This window comes from Vombatus ursinus, unplaced genomic scaffold, assembly GCF_900497805.2.
Source record: "Vombatus ursinus unplaced genomic scaffold, bare-nosed wombat genome assembly UNPS02014811.1, whole genome shotgun sequence".
Lineage (NCBI taxonomy): Eukaryota > Metazoa > Chordata > Mammalia > Diprotodontia > Vombatidae > Vombatus > Vombatus ursinus.
The window spans coordinates 12,038,388-12,058,304 of record NW_020954589.1 but is presented as its reverse complement, the minus strand read 5'-3'; the positions used below and the strand labels follow the sequence as shown (position 1 = coordinate 12,058,304).

Sequence of the window (19,917 nt, the reverse complement as noted above, 5' to 3'; positions counted from 1 at the left end):
TTAGCATAGAGATGATCGTTAAACCCATAGGAGCTGATCAAGTTACCAAAAGAGACTATAGACTATGGAGGGAGAGAGGAAAGCCTAGGATAAAACCTTGGGGAACACCCACAGTTAGAGGGCAGGATATGTATGCTGAGCCAGCAAAAGAGACTGAGAAGGAGCGGTCAGACAAATATGAGGAAAACTTGAAAAGAACAGTGTAATTTTCTAAGTAGGTGACAATCTGCTGAGAGAAAGAGAAAGAGAGAGAGAAAGAGAGAGAGAGAAGAGAAGAGAAGAGAAGAGAAGAGAAAGAGAGAGAAGACAAGAGAAGACAAGAGAAGTAAGTGAAGAGAAGAGAAGAGAGGGGAGACAGAGACAGAGACAGAGAAGAGAAAAGAGAAGAGAGAGAGGGGAGAGAGAGACAGAGAGACAGAGAGACAGAGAGAGAGAGAAGAGTTTCTTCATTTCTCATTGCTTCACCTCATCTCTCAACTTTTGACCTGGAGTTCCCTATACCAATGAAATTACAGGTCTTTGACAAAAGACGAAAACAACCCTTCCTCCCCCCTAAAAAAAAATGCCTCAGCATTATAGATTTAGGGCTGGAAGGGCCTCAGAGGCCAACTTTTTCATTTTGCAGATAAAGAAACTGAGTCCCAGGAAGGTTAAGTGTTTATTTAGCCCAAGGTCACAAGAACAGTAAGTATCAGAAGCAGAACTTGAGCTGACTTCCCCTTATTACAGAGCTAGGCTCTTTTTTACTGTATTATTTTTGCTTTCCAATAAGATGATAACAACACCTCAAATTTGTATACGATTTTATTTTGCTGGGCCTTTCCCCCTTCCATATCTTCTTTCACTTAAGAGCTCTAGCAATCATAGATATGTAGGATTTACAGCTAGAATTGACATATTTCCTCTCCCTCTGGTGAACATTTCTTTTTTTTTCCACTTAATAGTATTTTTTCCAATTACATGTAAAGATAATTTTCAACATTCACTTTCATAAGATTTTGAGTTCCAATTTTTTTCTCCCTCTCTCCCTCCCCTCCCCCATACCCAAGATAGCAAGTAATCTAATATAGGCTATACATGTGCAATCATATTAAACATATCTCCTTAGCAAACATTTCTTAGAGAACCGTCTGAGCCGAAGAGAATTTAAGTGACTTGCCTGTGGTCAGACAGCTAGTAAATACTAGAACATGGATTTAAATTCACTCTGTCTACTGCAAAGACAAATTAAATTGGATGATCACTGTCCTTGAGGAGCTTTCATTGTGCTTCCTGTTTATTACAATTATGGCTAGCACACAGAAACAAATAGCGAGGAGGTAGGTTTAACACAACCAACCAATCAACCAACAAGCATTTACTAATTACTAATTACTAAGAAGCCTGTTCTGTGCCAACCACTTTTCTAGGTGTTGGGGAGAGGGAGTTCCCTCAAAGGGTTCACATTCTATTGGAGGAGACAACATGAATGCATCACAGAAGTGTATTGAGGCCAGCTGGTACTGGCTGAAGAGATCCAATTGTTAAATTTACAGTGTGAGCATTTATACTCTGGAAATCAGCAAACACTACAAATAGGACTCAATTTATTGTTTTGTTGATTGTCTAAGTCTTAAGAAAGGGATGGAGAAAATTTTAATAATGAAGCTCAAACTTAAACGTGAGTTGTGTGTACATTTTTGAGAGGAAGAGTCAGTTGCTAAATATTTACTAGCACACTGGTGCACATAAATATATAAAAAATATATTTAAAATAAATACAAGGTAACTTGGCGGGGAGAGCAAATAAATGCTAGCATGTATCTGGGGGATCAGGAAAGACTTCCTGTAGAAGGGGACAAGAGCTGAGCCTTGAAAGAAACTAAGGATTCTGAGAGGCAGAGGAAAAGGGGGATAGCATTTTAGAAATGGGGGACAGACAGTACAAAAGCAGAAACACATGAGATCAAGTCCTGTATGAGGAACAGCAAGCCCAGTTTGGCTGGACCGGAGAATGCTGGAGGAATAATGTGTAACAAGGCTGGAAAGGCAGCAGGGGCTTTAAATTCTGGACAAAGGAATTTATATTTGATCTTGGGGTAACGAGGAGATACTGGGATTTATTGGACCAGGGAGTGACATAGTCAGACCTGAACTTCAGGAAATTCACTTTAGCAGGTGTGTGGAGGATGGATTGGAGAGGGGAGAGCCTTGAGGCAGGGAGGACAATGGATAATGACAGCCTAAAGCAGGTTGATGGTTTGTGTGAGCCAAGCAAAGGGACCATCTATAAGAGGTTCTGTGAAGACAGAAAGGACAAGAGTAGTCAAGTGGTTGGATGTGTTAGAGAGTAAGGAGCTGAGAATGACACCAACGTTGTGAACCTAGATGACTAGAAGGATAGTGGTGACCTCAACAGAAACAAGGAAATTGGGAAGGGAAGTGGTTTTGAGGGGGAAATAATGAATTTTTTTTGGACATGTTGGGTTTCGCATGAAATGTTGGAGTCATGCTTTTGACACGTGCACAGACTCTAACTCAGAATTCTGGCACCTGGGGCAAAAATTCAATTGACAGGGCACTTCCATGCCACAATGAGATCTAAGAGTTAACATTTCATTTGTAGTGGATCAGACAGACAATGAAAAACAGATTGAGTTCAGAGCCTCATTGCCAATTAAGTGAAGAAATTCACCAACCAGTGAAGAAAAGTTTGACTCCAATAAGTCAAAGACCATCTAGTAAGTTAGTAAAGAGGTTATGATCAGAATCAGTGGAGGGCAAGTACCCTCATCAATGAATCACAGATTCTGGAAGTATTAAAAAAAAGTAAGTGCCCTCCTGCCACCATTTCTTACTGATGTAATTTTCTGTTCCTATATCCCAGTTCATTATCAATGAATATAATTTTAAGTATGTTCAAATAATGGGGGGGGATATGTAATTTAATCAAATCAATTAAATTAAATCTCCTTGGGGCAGCTAGGTGGCTCAATGGATAGAGCACCTACCCTGGAGTCAGGAAGACCTGAGTTCAACTTCAGAAGTTTACTAGCTGTGTGACCCTGGGCAAGTTACTTAACCCCAATTGCCTCCAAAAAGAAAAAAATTAAATCTCTTAGTAAAGCCTGAAGGAGAATGTACCCCTGCCCCTCAAGGAGAGTGTTTTCTGATGATTTCCACAAGAGACTCAGTGGAGAAGTCACCAGTGTTATTCTATTTTCTATCACAACGGGAAGCAGGAAGCAGGATTAGTCATTTTTTGGTCAACATTAGTTTCTCTCCCAGAATTAGTAGAATGAAAGTCTTTATTTCAGACTCTTTACAAACATTATAAAAAATAATTATCAGCTTGTAGAATATTTGGTCATTCATCCATTTTCATTTTTGAATGAATATTCATTGAGCATCTACTACACAGGAAACCTTACTACTTACCCCCACACATGACACTCCATCTCTGTTGTCTGTATCTCTCCACTGGCTGTCCTCCATGTCTGGAATGCTCTCTTTCTTCTTGCCTCTACCTGGTAGTTTTTACCATGGCTTCTGGAAAGACTCAGCTCAAATACAGCCTTCTGCAGGCAGTCTTTCCTGGACCTCCCCAGCTTCTATTGTCTTCTCCTCTGAGATTACCTTCAGTCTACTCTGTGGATTTTGTATGTAACTAGTTATTTACATGTCTCCTCCTTAGACTGTGAGCACAGACCATGTCTTTGCCTTTCTTTGTATCTCCAGCACTTAGCACAGTGCCTAACACAGAGTAATCACTTAGTAAATGTTTGGTGACTGGCCCATTGATGCAATTCAGCAGGAGAAATGACAGATATAAAAACAAAGGCAACTTTTAATGTCCCTTTGAGATCTAAATCTATTATACTATGATCTAGGGATTAGGATGGGGACAGAGAACATCAACCTACAGAAAGCACAATGGATAGAGTGTTGGAGTCAGAAAGACTTGAGTTCAAATTCTGTTTCCTCATGTGTAAATGTCCTTAAAGTTCATAGATGCACCTTAGAGATCATCTAATTCAAACCATTCATTTGAGATATGAAGAAAATGAGGCCAAGAATGATAACTTGGCTCATCCAATATCATGTGGATGTTTAGAGCATTAGGCTCAGGATACCTGAGTTCCAGACTGGGCTCTGTTGTTCTTTAGGTCCGTGTGTGGCACCTATCACAGGTTGCCTTGTCCTTTGAGATGGGTGCTATTATTATTCCAATTTTGCAGATGAGGAAACTAAGGCTGAGAGGTTGTGATCTAACCAGTGTCACACAGGTGAAGTAAGGAACTCAGCAAGTGTCTGAGTCAGAATTTGAACTCAGGTCTTTCTGACTCCAATACTCTACCCACTATGCCACCTAAGTAGAAGGCTACTCTCTGTCTCCATACTGATTCCTAGATGATGGAATCATAGATTCAGAGCAGGAAAGAGACCTTACAGGAGTCTAGTTTGTCTCTTCCCTTTATGGTTAAGGAACTGTGGCCAGGAAAGGTTATTTAGTTTGTCCAAGGTCACACAGTAAATAGCAGAAATGGGATTTGTACCATGGTCTTCTGATGCCAAATCCAGTAGTTTATTTTTCTTTATTTATTTTTGGTTTTTGGTGAGGCAATCGGGGTTCAGTGACTTGCCCCGTGTCACACAGCTAGTAAATGTCAAGTGTCCGAGGTCCAATTTGAACTCAGGTCCTTCTGACTCCAAGGCCAGAGCTCTGTCCACTGCGTCACCTAGCTGCCCCTCAAATCCAATAGTTTTCAAGATGACCTTAAGCATCCCACTATGAAATCCAGACCAGGCAGTGTGACAGGTTGAAGCCTTGGAGGAGAATAAAGGTCATGAGAGCCAGGCTGAGCAAAGGAGTGGAGAGAAAATGACACCCACTTCCACGGTAATAGTTAGGACATAGCCCAGTCCTGACACCCCACCCAAGTGTTACTGCCAGTTCTTCCCTGGATCATACAATGCCTACCTCTTCTCCTTTTCTTTCCCTCCCCCATCCTCCAATACACCTCCAGCTGTCCTGAGCCCCAGTCATAGGGGATGAGCTATAGAGATTAGCCAAGCAAGCAGTAGTCTCCACACGTAGCCCTGGAAACCAGAAAAAGCAAAGCTGGGAAGGGGAGCCGTATCCCCAACATGCCTCTGGAGGACAATACCCTCCGAGAAGTCTGGGCCTCTGAAAGGTCAGTGGCACCTCCTAATGCATTCACCCTCGCCTTATGTGAGCTCCTGGTTGTGGGAGTTCCAGGACCCTCCGATCCCTGGAGGAGAGGAAGATGCTGACTCGGAAGTGTTAGAGGGGAAGGAGGGGGCTGGAGGAGAAAGCATTCAGATGGGCTAAACACTGACTCTCCTCCTTCAAACCCCAGTGAGCTGGAGGAGGAATCCGCGAGCCCTGAGCTACAGACGCGCCCCAAACAGGTAGCCAACCCCGCTAACCTCCCCCTATCCTGATGAGATCAGATGGAAACGAGTCCGCTCACGCAGCCGGCTTACACTCCATTAGTGTGTGTGTGTGTGCGTGTGTGTGTGTGTGCGTGTGTGTGTGTGTGTGTGTGTGTGACTTCCCCTGAGGGTGGGTCTCAGGGGTCAGGGGTTTGAGGTGTTATTCTGTGGTGTGATGATGTCTTGTGCAGCTGAAAGGGTTTAGGGAGTACTGGGGAGTGTCTAATAGATGAACACACCTGGGGATATGGGGCAAATCAGAGGAGTGGGCTTTGGGGTATGGAGATATATGTATTCCTGGGCCCTCTCCAGGGTCACCGTAGGCATGAAAAGGAGGGTATCCACTCCTTCATTCCTTGCACCGCCCCTCCCCAATAATCCGTGGTTATTTCTAGCCTCAGCTAAAACCGATTAGCCTCACTAGCCTGACCCCTCAAGGCCTTACCGTTCCCTGGTTACCCTGAGGGCAGCCCCTCCCGTCGGCCAGTACCACCTCCCCACCCCACTCCTTGACCGCCCCCCCTGCACCCCACCCCCATCCCGCAGCGTCTCGCCGCAGGGCAGAAGCCAAAGAAGAAGCGGCCTGAACCCCAGGAGTGCCCCAGCCCCGCCGAAGCCAAACCCCGCAGAAGCGCAGCCGCAGGGCGTGGGGACGAGCGGGGGGCGCCACCGCAGGGTGAGGAGATAGCTGGGATCCAGGGCTGGGGGGAGGTAGGACTAGGCGAGTACCCCTACTCTGCCTCTCTATTACTGCCCCCGGTTGGGGAGCGGGGAAGTGGACGCTGTGCAGGGGGAAAGGGGCGGGAGTGTCTCCCGAGCGCCTGAGTCGCTGTCCCTGACAGAGATGTCTCTGCCCAGCGGGGAAGAAGGGGCGGCGGCGGGATGAGCCGCCCAGGACCCCTGCTGAACCGAACCCCTACGCCAAGTTCATTCGTGACCCCGAGAGGAAGAAGCCAAGCCCCGGGGAGACTTTCCTCGTAGCCCGGGCTCCAAACGTGCAGGAGGGTGAGAGACTGAATGAAGCCCCTGAAGGTGATGGAAGGAGATAGCTGGGGGCACCGAAAGAGAAAGGAAAAGTGGTGCTGAGAAATGTTAACAGAAGAGGGAGAGACTGGGAGACTGAGTGGTGGTAGAAAAGAGAGACAGATGTGGAGCAGAGAGGTATGGGGAGAGACAGAGACAAATAAAGAACAGGGAAAGGCAGAGAAGAGAGAGAGAGATGGGGGAGACATAAAGAGACAGGCAGAGACAGAGAGAAAATAGAGATGGGGGAAAGAGAGAGACAGAGAGACAGATGAGGGGAGAGAGAAAGGGGTAGGGGGGAGAAAGAAAGACAAAGAGACAGAAAGAGACAAAGAGACAGAAATAAGGGGGGGAAGAGAGAGGAGATAGACGACAAAGCAAAGGGAGAAAAGAAACAGAGAGGGTACAAGGAGAGGAGATAAAGTAGTACAAAAGAAGAGAAAGAAGATTGAGACAGGAGGAGAGAGACAGAGACAAGGAAGGAAAGCTGTATAGAGAAGAAAAAGGTTAGAGACAAAAAAGATAAAAAGTGAAAGAGGACAGATAGAAAAGCAAGAAGGGGAAGAAAAGAAAGATAAATGTCTAAAAAGAAAAAAGCACATAGATGGAGAAGTGAGAGAGAAGAAAAAGACAGAAAAGGAACAGAGACAGCAAATAGAGAAGAGGACAGCAGAGACATACTGAAGGCGAAGAGGGAAAGCATAACATTTTAGAACTAAAAAGGACCTTAGAAATCAAGATATAGACATAAAGTAATAGAAGGATGCTTTTCCTAGAAAGTACCTTCCGCCAAGACAAACATAGAGTCACATAATCGTGGAAAAACATGCACTCCTGTCTCTGGCCTCACGTTGGGCTCTGAGAACTACTAGAAAGGAAATGAGAAACATTATCCCTCTTTTCTGGCCCTCTACCATAGTCCTTCACCAATTCCCAGGGTCTTGGTTCTCTTCCAACTCCCTTTCCCCAGACCCTTTCCATCCTGGGTCCTGTTCCCCGAGAAGAGATTGGTTAGGGAAGGAACAACCCACATGATGAAGTTGTGTCCATCCCTAGAAGAGGAGGAGGAAGAGGACGAGGAGGAAGAAGAGGAAGAAGAGAAAAAGAAAGAGAAAGTCTCGCTTTTAAAACCTTCAAAGAAAGTCCTCAAAGGAAAAGCAGATGGAAACACAAAGGGAAAGGGGACCCAGCCCCAAGGTGAGAAGGAGGAAAAAATTTAAGATGAGGGAAGAATGTAGAGAAGGGTAAAAGAGGCTGTAAGATGGAAGGAATAAGAAGACGGGATCAAGAATAAAGAGAAATTCAGCCAAATCAATCAAGCAATGAATTCTGAACAAATACTATGGATAAAATTGTACAGTGAGCACTGTGAGGATCCAGAGAGGTGAATTCCCTGGGGAATTTACAGTCTAGTTGGGGAGATGGTTTAGATGTACACACATTTTAAAACATTAACTTAAAATACAAGTAGGTCACCTGGAACTTCCTATACCAGCTAGGCAAAACTCTGGTCAAAACAAAACAAAACAACACAAACAAAAAAACTATACAGGTAGAAGTCGGTACATAGTAAATGACCGATGATAGTAAGGAGTTCAAAGAACGGATTTGTATTTGGAGACACAGGATCTGGATTCAAATCCCAGCTCTGTCACATCCTACTTGGGGTTACTCTGGGCAAGTCATTTAACATCACTGACCCCCAATTTCCTCAACTATAAAGAGAAACAGTTGGACCTTCAGATGATTTCAAAGGTCCCTTCCAGTTCTAAACCTTTGATCTTACAGTTCTTAAGATAAGAGCTAAGACTTGAAGGCTGAGTAGATGGTTAGAACCAACGAGAGGTTGTTAAGTCATTCAGTCATTTCTGACTCTTCATGATCCCATGGACTTGTCTATAGGGTTTTCTTTGCAAAGATACTGGAGTAGTTTGCCATTTCCTTCTCCAGTGTGTTCCCATTTTACATATGAGGAACTGAGGTGAATGGGGTTAAGTGACTTGCTCGGGGTCACACAGCTAGTAAGTATCTGAGGCTGGATTTGAACTCAGGTCTTCCTGACTCCAGACCAGCTGACCCCAAGGAGAGGTAGTATAGTATAATGCAAAGTGTGTTGGACTTGAAAATCAAAAAACTGAGGTTAAGTTGTTTGCTCAAAGTCACACAGGTAGTAAGCACCAGATTAGGATTTGAACCCAGGTCCTCTGACTTAGATTGTCATTTGATTACCCTATGGTTTCATTCTATATCCCTTTGAATTTCCAGACCAAGATATTGTTCCCTACTAGCTACCGTTCAGCACATAAGTTGTCTCCCCCTATTAGAGTGTAAGTTTCTTTGAGGGCAGCAATAGTATCTCTTATATTTGTATCCTTATGGTGTGCATGATCTCTGACCTCTAGGAGTTTATAATCTCATTGGCAGTTGAGGAAGGGACCTCAGGGATGACAGGATATGAAGGGGATGTCAGAAGCCCTTAGTCCCTTTTTTCTCCTTTTTTTCTCTGCTACCCCCAATCCCTAGGAGATCTGGGAAGCCCTGCTGTCCCCCGGAAAGCTGTCCGAAATAAGAAGAAGGAAGCAGCAGCAGGGAGTTCAGCTGGGGAGGAGCCCAAGATAAGAAAGGGCAAGAAGAAAGGTGAGACCTGCCTACCCTCTCACCCTTAAGGCCAGAGTACTGGGAGTAGGGGAAGAAAGTTATGCTTCTACCATTTTGATTATCTCCCCTCTCCCCTATCCTAGAATCTAGTGAAGGTGAAAGGGACTCCACTGGTACACCTACTGGAAACAAAAAGATGCCAGAGTCTATGTTCCAGGCTGGAGGAGGTGGCCCTACAGAAAAACCATTGAAGAAGAAAGGTGAGGACCACCCCACACTCCCACCCTGGTTTTCCTGATTACCTCCATCTTGCTCCACTCCATTAAGGCTTAGGGTACCCTGGACCAGATATCTTTGGGGTGAGGGGCAGAAGAGTCAAGTCCTGCTGCTGCTGCTGCTGGTAATGGTGGTGGTGGTGGTGGTGGTGGTGGTGGTAGTGGTGGTGGTGGGGTGGTGGGGTGGTGGTGAGAATGACATCAATGGTTTCCCCCACAGTCTGAGCGCCAGGATGTCCTGGGAGGAATCAGAACTACCTCCCTCCCTTCTTCCCCAAGTAATTCCACAGGTAGACTTGACTACCTTGGGGTGGGGATGGGGCACGCAGGGAGAACTTCATCACCTTCTATTCCATCCCTAGCCTCCCCTAAAGTTCCAGAAGCTGAGAGTGAGGAAGAAGAGGCAACAACTAAAAACAGCAACAAAAAGGGAAAAGGGAAAGGAAAAGGGAAAGTCCCAAAGGTAGGATCCCTAGGGGACTGGATTAAGGTCTCCTCAGAGGGCAGAATGTCTGGGGCAGGGATGAAATTTTAGGGGAGTTTCGGGAGAATCAATTTTCAGGTAGCTTAAGGAGCTTGGGATCCTGTGGGTGGGAGACGGTCTTTCCCATTTCAGAGTGGGACATAACCAAATGCAGGACAGAACAGCCCAGTGCCTGGTGCTACCTGGTCTCTCAGCCCTGCCCTCTGAGGTCCAATCATCCAATGGGGCCAAAGTGCCCCCCACTCACACCCACACACAAATACTTTTCATACTTGGACACATTCACACTCAGGCACGTTCATGCTCAGATACAAAAGCATGTTCACACAGAGATGAATACATGTGCTATACATACATAGGCACACATGTATATGAAGAAAGAATAAAAAAAAGCATTTATTAAGTGCTTACTATATATAAGTGGCAGCCTAGCACAGTGGTTAGAGAGACAGTCTTGGAATCAAGAAGGCCTGGGTTCAGGTCCCACATTTCCCATACTGTCTGGGTGACCCTGGGCCAGTCACAACCTCTCAGTGCCCTAGACAACCCTCTAGGTTACAGAGAAGATGCCAGCCTGCATTGTCAGGGGAAGTTTTCTCACCTGGAACTTCCCTATACCAATGAAACCACAAGTCCAGTCCTGATCCCTTATTAGTGCCAGGTACTGTGCTAAGGATACAAACACAAAAGAGACACTATCCCTGCCCTCAAGGAGCTTACACTCTAAATGGGGAGACAACACATGTACTGAATGGTGGCCAGGAGTAAACACTGTTTTAGTCTGGAAATTCCAAGGGATGTAGAATGGAACCATAGGGTAATCAACTGACAAGCCATTTCCAGCATTATTCCAGAGAAATGTACATATACACATATATGCATTGGCATATATGTACATTTTTGTATACACATAGACTTTTGCATGCACAGACATTCACTAATAGACACAATTATACATGTTCTTACACACACATTTGCATATGTTCTCATGTATATATAACAAAGATTTGGGGAAATGATTTTTTAAAAGGAAAATTTTAAATCCATTTTTCGGTCCCTAACACAAGCTTTTAAGAGGTAGAAATTGGGGGGGAATTTTTTTTCACTTCTCATGGAGGCCCAGGAAGAGGCGATGTGCTTGAAGGGAGATTCAGACCCAGCATAGCTGGTTCCTCCAGTTTCTATCTTCTGGGTATAAGGATAGGCCCCCCTCAAGAGCTGTGGACAAGGAACTTAGGGTAGGGGACACCTGGGGATTTGGAAATCCTGGGACAGAATCTTGAATGAATTGGGGTCCCCTGATATTCCTGCTGCCTTTCCCCCATCTAGAAGGAGGAGAGGCCCCCATCACCCCCCATTGAGGTGGATGACCCCAAGGAGTTTGTGCTGCGCCCAGCACCACAAGGAAGAACCGTGAGGTGCCGGGTAACCCGTGACAAGAAGGGAATGGACCGGGGATTGTACCCCTCCTACTACCTGCACCTGGACAGTGACCGGAAGGTGGGGAGTAGGCACAGGAAAGGAAGAGAAGGAACGGGGTAGTGTGGGAAAGGAGAGATTGGGAGGCGATGGAGGGGGCTAAGAGTTGGGCCTGGAACAAATAGGTCAAGGACGGGCATGAGAAACCCTACAGATCAGAGGCGCTACAGGTGAGGGGTGGAGACTCCCTGTCTTCTCCTTCTCCTGTTCCTTGTCTGCTCCTTCCCCGATTCCCAACCTCCTCCCCACGCAGACCCCTTCTCTCTCTTTCCTCCCACCCCCCTTTCCTACCCCAGGTATTCCTCCTAGCTGGCCGAAAACGGAAGAGGAGCAAGACCGCCAATTATCTCATCTCTGTTGACCCCACCAACCTGTCCCGGGCAGGGGAAGACTTCATTGGCAAGCTCAGGTGTGTGTACATAGGGGGCAGTGTGGTATAATGGAAGAGCCCTGGTCTTGGAAGTCAGAAGACTTGGTCCCTAGTTCTGGCTCTGACTAGGTGTATGACCTTGGGCAAGTCACTTGCCTTATCTGTAAAAGGACAGGTTGGACTGGATGATCTCCAAGGTCCTTTGTAGCTTTGTTATTCTGTTCTGTGAGTCCTGAGCAGTTGGGCAACCTGGCTGGGCAGGGCAAAGGGTGGGGAAGGTGACTTAGGCAAGGGTCAGAAGCCGGGAGGATTAGGCTGGGCCCCTTGGACAGACCTTTAAAGGAATACACATATCCTTTTCCCAAAACCTTGGGGGAGGAAGGGGAGGCAGAAGGGCCAAGGAACCTTCTATATTCTCCAATCAGCAATGTCTGTATTGTGCCCTACAGTTTATATAACCCATATTCTCCTTTGATACTCAATACAACTAGTCAGTCAGAGATACTTGTATCTCTGCAGTTGGAGATACTTCCCTCAATTAACTAGTTCTGGAAGCCCCTGTCTCCTTTCCCCAATTAACTAGAAATAGGGACCCCTCCTGCTCTCAGATATAGGGACCATCTGGTGGCTGTAGGTAATGGTGGGAAAGGACAATAGAAGAGGGAAATAAAGACCAGCACATACGACCTCCACCCTTTGACCTGCCAGTCTTCCAACCCATTCCCTGGACTTCACACACACACACACACACACACACACACACACACACACACACACACCCAGATTCCCCTGCCCCATCTCAAGTTCTGCCTCTTGGTTGTAGGTCTAACCTTATAGGGTCCCGATTCACTGTGTTTGACAATGGAAAGAATCCCCATCATGGAGGTGCAGATGTGGGGACCTATCGACAAGAATTGGCAGCTATCATCTATGTGAGGACTGAACTTCTTTTCTAGGCCCTCAGCCTATTGGGCTCCCAGCCTTCAGCTCCCCTCAACCCCCCATCCCAAGTTCCCTATAGCTACCATCCTAGCCCTAGCTCCCTCCTCCCCAGGACCCCACAGTCCCTGCTTCCCATCCCAGGCCCACTTAGGGACCAGACTGACTGGAATCTCCAACCTAGGAGACCAACGTTCTGGGATTCCGGGGACCCCGTCGAATGACGGTCATCATCCCAGGGATGAGCTCAGAAAATGAGAGGATCCCAATCCGGCCCCGAAATGTGAGCTATCTCTACCCTCTGAGTTTTTCCCTGCCCTCTACCCCCTGTCCTAGCTATTCCTGTCCTATGGATGACCCTAAGGGAGGGGAGGGCTGCCCTCTTCACCTGACCCAGTATTTTTAACCCCTCTGCTCCTTCACACTCACCCTCAGGCAACCACACGAACTCCCAAATTCATATTTACCTGGTTGGACTAAAAGCAGAATTCAATAAAACAACCACAGGTTTGGGGTTTTGTTTATAAACTTATTCAAAAGAAAATCGACAGCTATTTGAGAGTCTGAAATCTTCATGACACAGAATAATAAATTAGATGGAGTTTTTCACTGTTCAGCCAGCGGTAGCCTAGTGTTGACAGAGTCCCCTCCCACAGGCACACTTACAAGGACATAGGGACAGAGAGCACAGATAAGAAAACTGAGACCCACAAAAGGAAAATGTTTTGCCATGTCCACAAGTATAGAGAGATAGACTCACAGAACATACACAAACACACTCGGTGGAGATAACATTTCCACAAGGACAGTAGGTGTTTGTCTTTATAGACACACATTCACATAAACACATAGGCTCTATGAAATGGAACCAGCAGAAGGATTCAAAACCTGCATGACCTCAGAGGCAGTGCTGTATAGTAGAATAAACACTGGATATGGAATCCAAGGATCCTGGGTTCAAATCCTGTCTCTTCCACTTACTCCCAGTGTGACATTGGCTTAAATCACTTCCCCTTTCTGGGCCTCAGTTTCCCCATTCATAAAATGAGGACTAGAATCAGCAGATAATTTCTAAAGCCCTTTCCAGCTCTAAATCCTATGAAATTGCTCCCCTTTCCCCGTGTCTTCCTCCCATACTCCCTAAGCGGGCTTAATGATTGGCCCCATTACCTGATGCCCTCCATTTTTGATGCCCCCCCCAAATTGCCTCCAGGATAGTGATGGGCTTCTGGTGCGCTGGCAGAACAAGACAATGGAGAATCTGATAGAGCTACGAAACAAAACACCCATCTGGAATGAAGAGAGTGGCTCCTACACCCTCAATTTCCAAGGACGGGTCACCCAGGCCTCTGTCAAGAACTTCCAGATTATACATTTGGATGACCGTGAGCATTTTAGCGATAGGGGGCTTCCAACCCAGACTGACCCTAACCCTTCTCTTTCCTTTCTCCTCACCTTCCACCCACCCATCCCTTCTGGAAACTAAGGGGAAATCCGGTCATCAACTGAGAGATGGCCAATTTTTTTTTTAAAGTCATGTCCGACTCTTCGTGACCTCATTTGGGGTTTTCTTGGCAAAGATACTGGAATGGTTTGCCATTTCCTTCCCCAGCTCATTTTACAGATGAGGAAACTGAGGCAAAGAGAGTCAAATGACTTGCCCGACTAGTAAGTGTCTGAGGCTAGATTTGAACTCATGAAGATGTCTTCCTGATTCCAAGCCTGGTGCTCTATTCGCTGTGCCACCTCTCTCCCTCCAACATCCAGACAAGCACAGCAATTAGTTGAGAAGCATTCTGTGTGTCATGGAAAGAGTTCTGAGTTTGGGTTCAAATCCTTGCCCTGCTGCTTAGAATCTGTGTGATCTTGGGCAAATCACAACCTCTCTGGGCCTGAGGTTTTCCCGTCTTTAAAATGAGGGCTTTAGACTTGGATTACGTCTAAGGTTCCTTCCAGATCCATGATCCTGTGACTTACTCAGTCTCCTAGTTTCCCTCTCATCCCACCCTTGTCCACCTTTTCCCCAAGACTCCACACTATCCCCTGTGACTTTCTGTGTGCAAAACCGTCCTTTCATGCATCTGTGAAAAGGGTATTTTTTGAGAGCCTCCTGCATGCCCCAATATAGTAGGTCATACAAAAAAAAAATAGTGCTTTCTTAACAAATACCTTCGTTGGATGAATGAATCCAGTGGAGGACACCATTCCTGCCCTCAAGAAGCTTACCATCTAGCTGGGGAAGGGGAATTTAAAACAATAAAAATACTGAACAGTGCTATCCATGCAGGCCAAGGAGGAGGCTCTTCCCACTGGGATAGGAATGTCTAATGGGTCCATAGGGATATTTTTGGGAAGAGCTCCAGGTTCCTGATGCCTGGTAAATACAGAGCACAGCTCCCTCTCCCCAACCCCCATTGAGAAGTCCCCACTGTCACCTGTCTGAAGGCCTTGGGAAGCTGCTAAGGAGATCAGGTTTCAGTTAAAGCAGGGTCTGCTGTGGTTGGGGGTATTTTTAGCAGCTTCCTGTCCCCCTGGATGCGGGGGGTGGATAGGGGGGTGCTTGGCCTAAGGGATGAGACATGGGGGCACAGGACAGACGAGGATATTTTAAGAGTGGGGAATGGAGGCCTAGGATAGGGAAAACAGGACTGAGCTAAAAGATCTTAGATCTAGAAGAGGAGACTGTTGACTAGTTGGGGGTGGGGAAACTGGAACTGAAGTGTGTAGCTGAGTTAAGAGTACTTAGGCTATGGGGGGGGGAGGACAAGGATGAAGCTCTGCGGATGGGACCAGTGATGGGAAGGAGCCTTTGGTGAGTGGGTTAGGAGGGCCAGGCTGTGGCTAGAATAAGGTCTCTTGGGACTGGGGGGTCCTGGACCTGAGGGTGGGAGAGGGCAAACCAGAGATAGCCCTGTCCCCTAATAGTTGAAGCCTCAGGGGCAGCTAAGTGGTGCAGTGGATAAAGCACCGGCCCTGGAATCAGGAGGACCTGAGTTCAAATCCAGCCTCAGACACTTGACACTTACAAGCTGTGTGACCCTGGGCAAGTCACTTAACCCCATTGTCTAGCCAAAAAAACCCCAATAACAACAAAACAGTTGAAGCCTCAGTCAATCTATTGTGTTTTTCTCAAGCACAGGGGTGGGGGAAGGATTGAGAGGCCCCCTGAGGTAACAGTGCCAGGAGCCAGGGTACCCCAACCCACGACTTCTGTCTCTCTCTAGCTGACTATATTGTGCTGCAGTTTGGCCGGGTGTCAGAGGATGCATTCACCCTGGACTATCGATATCCACTTTGCGCCCTACAAGGCTTTGCTATAGCCCTTTCCAGCTTTGATGGGAAGCTGGCCTGCGAGTGACCTCTACCTTACCCCCAGTGCTCCAAGACTCCATGCCCTATGTGGAAGAGGATTCCAGAAGAAACTGTGATCCTGAGCTTCTCTCATCCTGGAGTTCTTTTACTGTAAACTCAAACCCCAAGGGTCCCTCCACCCCAGAGATTCCCAACCTATTTTTAATGGTCCTTGCCAAAGGGACCCTCGGAGAAGTGACCCTTCTGCTCCTGGTGCCCTGATGTGAGTTCTACTCCCTTAATGATCCTTGACCCCGCTTCCAAAGCTACTGACTCTAATTCCTGGAGGGCTCGTCCCTAGAGTCTCCCTCCCCCCCATACTGCCAGCTCTTGGCTGAGACAAGGGGAGGAACTTAGACAGCTGGGAGAAGATGAGGAACATCTGGACTCAAGTTGGCGCTGCACATCTGGATGTGGTGCTCTCCCTCTCCCTAGCGTGCCTCCCCCCCCCCCCCTCCTCCCTCCCCCTTCCTCCCGGCCCCGGCCCCGCCTGGCGCCTTTGGGTTTTTTACCCCCCCCCCCCCCCTCGCGCCCCCCCCCCCCCCCCCATCCTCCCTTCCAGTTACTTCCTGTCCGGGAGCAGTTTGGAGTTGTATATTTTTAAACCACCCTCCCCTTCTTCTCCTCCTCCCCCCCACAACCTCGAGCTGCACTGGGGCTCTGAACTGGGTCTCCCTGGGGCAAGATTGAGGAGGCTGACTTGCAGGGGATGTGCAAATAAAGCAATTTTCCTGGCGGTGAGCGGAACGCTTACTGAGGAAGGGTACAAGGGGACTGCGAACGGAAAGAGGGTTGTTGGAGGTGGGGGTTGGAGTGAGAGGAGTATAAGAAGGGGGAGCTGAGAATGAGGACCCGACCTCATTGCGGGATCCTGAGGGAGCAACTCCGGACCCGCAGGAAGCTCTGAGGATTAAATTAACCCCATCCTTCCCAACCCATTCTGTCTAGCCTCATCCCCCACCCCCCCAGAACAAGGGAAGTCTTTTAGAGTATACACACGCACACCCTCTCCCTAGAGTTGCTTAGTGTCTCCCACTTCGGGGAGCTACGGAAGGCGCGGAAAAAGGGGAGGGAATGGTGGTGGAGGGGGCATTGGAAGAGCCGGAGGGAAAGTGGGAAATGGGAAATTCGAGAAACCAGCCACTCGGGGAGAACCAGACAAACCGGGCCCCGGGCGAGGCTGGAGTAGCCGCCAGGGCGGGGCGGAGGGCGCGGGACCTGAACTGCTGGGTCCCAGGATCTGAGGCTGGAGGCGGGGGTCTCCCAAGCTTCCGGGGCAGGGAGGACACAGTGGGCCCCAGCTCTGGGAAGGGGTACAGACTGTTTTGAGGGATATGGGGGAGAAAAGAAGTCACTTTACTTCCCCATCAAATGCATCCAACCATCGAAGACCCTCGGTTCAGGGGCTGGGAGTTGGAGTGCTACTGCGAACCCTGGGGATCACAGGTCCCTCCCTTTGAATCTCGGCTTGTGATGCGTCGTTAGCCAGCCCCCGCCTCCCCGGGCTGGACGGACTCTGGGTCAGAGACCACGCCCTCGAAGCAAGAGGACACACCCCAAACGAAAGGCCACGCCCCCTCTTGAGACCCAATGCCTGGAGGGGGCGCTGGCGAGAGTGGGGCAGAAAGGTGATGAAGGGGTATGCACCCCGGCACCCGAAACGGAGGTGAAGGCTCCTGGCGGGGTCCTTGAAAGAAGTGGTTGGGAGGGAGCACGCGGGAAGATTGGGGAGAGGAGGTTCGATCTGGGAAGAGGGGGAGGGAGCAGCTGCCCGGCCCCCCGACGGGGGTGGGTCCCACTTGCTGCCCGCCCCTTCCTCGCCTTTCTCTGCCCCGCCCCCCTCTCCTCCGCCCCCCCCCCCCCCCCTCCCCCGCCCCCCCCCCCCCCCCCCCCCGCTCGGTCTCCTCTGCACAAACTTTCCGCCCCGATCGCTCCCTCCTCCGCGCCCGGCGCCTCCCGCTCCAGCCCGGCTCATTCCGCACATTCCTGCCAACCCCCTCCCCACGGCCCCCCGGACACCCCCTCCCCATCTGTCTTGTCCCAGAACCCCCCCAACCCTTCCAGACCCCTTGGCCCGCCAAAGCGGGGCCCCCGACCGGAGCCCCCCTCCCCGGAGCTCGGACCAGGTAAGCAGGGACCGGGCTGGGAAAGAGGCCCAGGGAGGGGAGAGGTGGCTGCTCGCTGGGAAAGAGGCCGCTGGTTTGGGGGACGGGGTCTGGGAGAGAAGTTTCCCCATTGTCCAGCCCTGAACTCCAGCGGGGTTGGTAGGAAGTTTATAGGGAAAAGGGGGGGGGTCCTCTCCGGGAAGCCCCGCCTCCCAGTTGTTACCCATTCCTCTCCCCTTCCAGCGACTAAGGCACCTCTGGAGGTTGCGGTGGGGAGGGCGAGAGCTTGTTGTTTGGGGGCCCTGGCTGGCGGCTGAAGTCTGCGGGGTCTTTCTGTGCTAGGGTCAGTGTCTGCACGTTGTTATGTGAGTGTGCTTGGAGAGAGCCGGGCCTGACCACTCTAGGAGAGGTGGATCAGGGAGCCCCTCTCCCAAGACTGGCGCCTTTTCTCCGTGTCCCCAGTCAGCCAGCCCTGGGCCGCTCCCCCTGCCCGTAGCCAAAGCTCCAGGGCCCAGGCTTGAGCTCTGGGTCCTCCGGGCCCTGTCGCCCTTTGGACTCCCGGGACTAAGGAGCCGCAGTCGGTGAGGCCAGGCCCAGCCCCACACAAGGCCTCCAACCCCGGGCCCTCGGGCCTTATGCTGGGCCAAGCCAGGGTAGCCACCACCAAGGGGCTAGGAGAAGTCAGCCCCGTTGAGAATGAGGGGTGATTGTGTACTGCAGGAGTGTTGTGTTGGAGGGAGAAATTGTAGGTAGAACTCGGTACTCTGGGTAGGAGACTAAAACCATTAGTAAGTTCCCACAGGATCCTTACTTTTCTCTGTGTATGAACACACACAGTTATCTCAACTACAGAGTGGGGTGTGTGCTCCCCTCCACTCAGCACAGGACATGGGGGGCAGTGAGTATAGTGAGCATGGGATTCCCCTTCCCTCTATATGAGTAGTCTCCTCTTTTTCACAACTCCTTCAGTGAATCTGCCATGTGCCTTAATTGGGGTGGGGGGAAGTAATGTGCCTTTGTACCCCCTCTCCATTGTCTGTCATTCCCCCTCTCCCCCTTGCTGGGCTGGGAAGTATGGGGGAAGAGGAGCTGTCCTATACATGGACTTCTAGTTTTGTGTGTTGTGTGTGGTGTGTGGTGTGTGTGTGGTGTGTGGTGTGTGTATGTGTGTGTGTGTGTATGTGTAAGAAAGAGAAAGGGGAGATCCTCCTATATTGGCTCCCATGGTAGACCCTCTGGGGTTTTCAGGAGGAAAGAAGTCATTGGAGTAGATGGGGGAAGGGGGTGGAATCAGAGGCTTGGGGTGGGGGGGGCAGGAAAGCTGAGAGTATGGGAGTGCATTATGGAGGGGTGTTAGACACACTTCATGTCTATGTGTTTCTCTTCTCTCCACTTTCCGGTAGAGGCAGAGCCAGGTCAGGCCTGGGCTTGTAGCCTTGGAGAGTAGGGGGTGGTAGAGATGGGGGTGGACAGCAGCACTCTGAGGGGCTGGCTGAGGTAGCTTTGTGTGCCTGTCTCCTGTGGCCCAGTTCTGCTATACACATTTGCTCCTCCTCCACCTCTAAGCTGGGACTTGTGTGTGCTGGGGGACGCCACGGGCCAGGGACCTATGACCCAATGCCTAGCTAAAAGTAGGAGTGCCTGGGCTCTGGCCTAGTCTCTGGCTTACTCTGGACAAGATAGGGTGCTCTGCTAAGATGTTAGGGGACATAGTTGAATCCCTTCACTTCATGACATCTCATCCCAAGAGGATGAAAGTCCTGGATGGACCTTGTATAGTCTTCCCTTGGAAGGAACTGAGAAACTCCCTCCCCCCCCCCCCACAATGAAAGTAGAGGGTGGTTGGGAGGAAGATCG

At 49.1% G+C, this 19,917-nt stretch overlaps 2 protein-coding genes across 5 annotated transcripts in view; both read left to right on the top strand.

Annotated features, from left to right (window-relative positions):
• The first annotated feature begins 5,042 nt into the window (after positions 1-5,042).
• Positions 5,043-16,400, top strand: TULP1 (tubby like protein 1). Its single transcript, XM_027876635.1, has 14 exons — positions 5,043-5,174; positions 5,361-5,412; positions 5,983-6,112; positions 6,295-6,441; positions 7,516-7,656; positions 8,983-9,096; positions 9,201-9,317; positions 9,695-9,795; positions 11,146-11,316; positions 11,592-11,704; positions 12,489-12,597; positions 12,789-12,887; positions 13,818-13,989; positions 15,829-16,400. The coding sequence occupies exons 1-14, from the start codon at positions 5,128-5,130 to the stop codon at positions 15,960-15,962; spliced, it is 1,647 nt and encodes a 548-aa protein (XP_027732436.1). The 5' UTR covers positions 5,043-5,127; the 3' UTR covers positions 15,963-16,400.
• Positions 16,401-17,912: 1,512 nt separating this feature from the next.
• The window catches only part of TEAD3 (TEA domain transcription factor 3), a 32,995-nt gene continuing 30,990 nt past the window's right edge, over positions 17,913-19,917 (top strand). The window contains exon 1 of one of the 4 annotated variants that reach the window (XM_027876514.1): positions 17,913-18,081. The gene's annotated coding sequence lies outside the window, so the exon portion shown is untranslated. The remainder of the gene's footprint in view (positions 18,082-19,917) is intronic. The other 3 variants (XM_027876513.1, XM_027876511.1, XM_027876512.1) reach the window with 3 other exon arrangements.

Coding starts and splice junctions, on each gene's coding strand:
- TULP1 (XM_027876635.1), top strand. CDS start 5,128: ATGCCTCTGGAGGACAATACCCTCCGAGAAGTCTGGGCCTCTGAAAG. Junction 6,113..6,294: donor GCGGGGGGCGCCACCGCAGG/GTGAGGAGATAG, acceptor GTCTCTGCCCAG/CGGGGAAGAAGGGGCGGCGG. Junction 9,097..9,200: donor AAGAAAGGGCAAGAAGAAAG/GTGAGACCTGCC, acceptor CCCCTATCCTAG/AATCTAGTGAAGGTGAAAGG.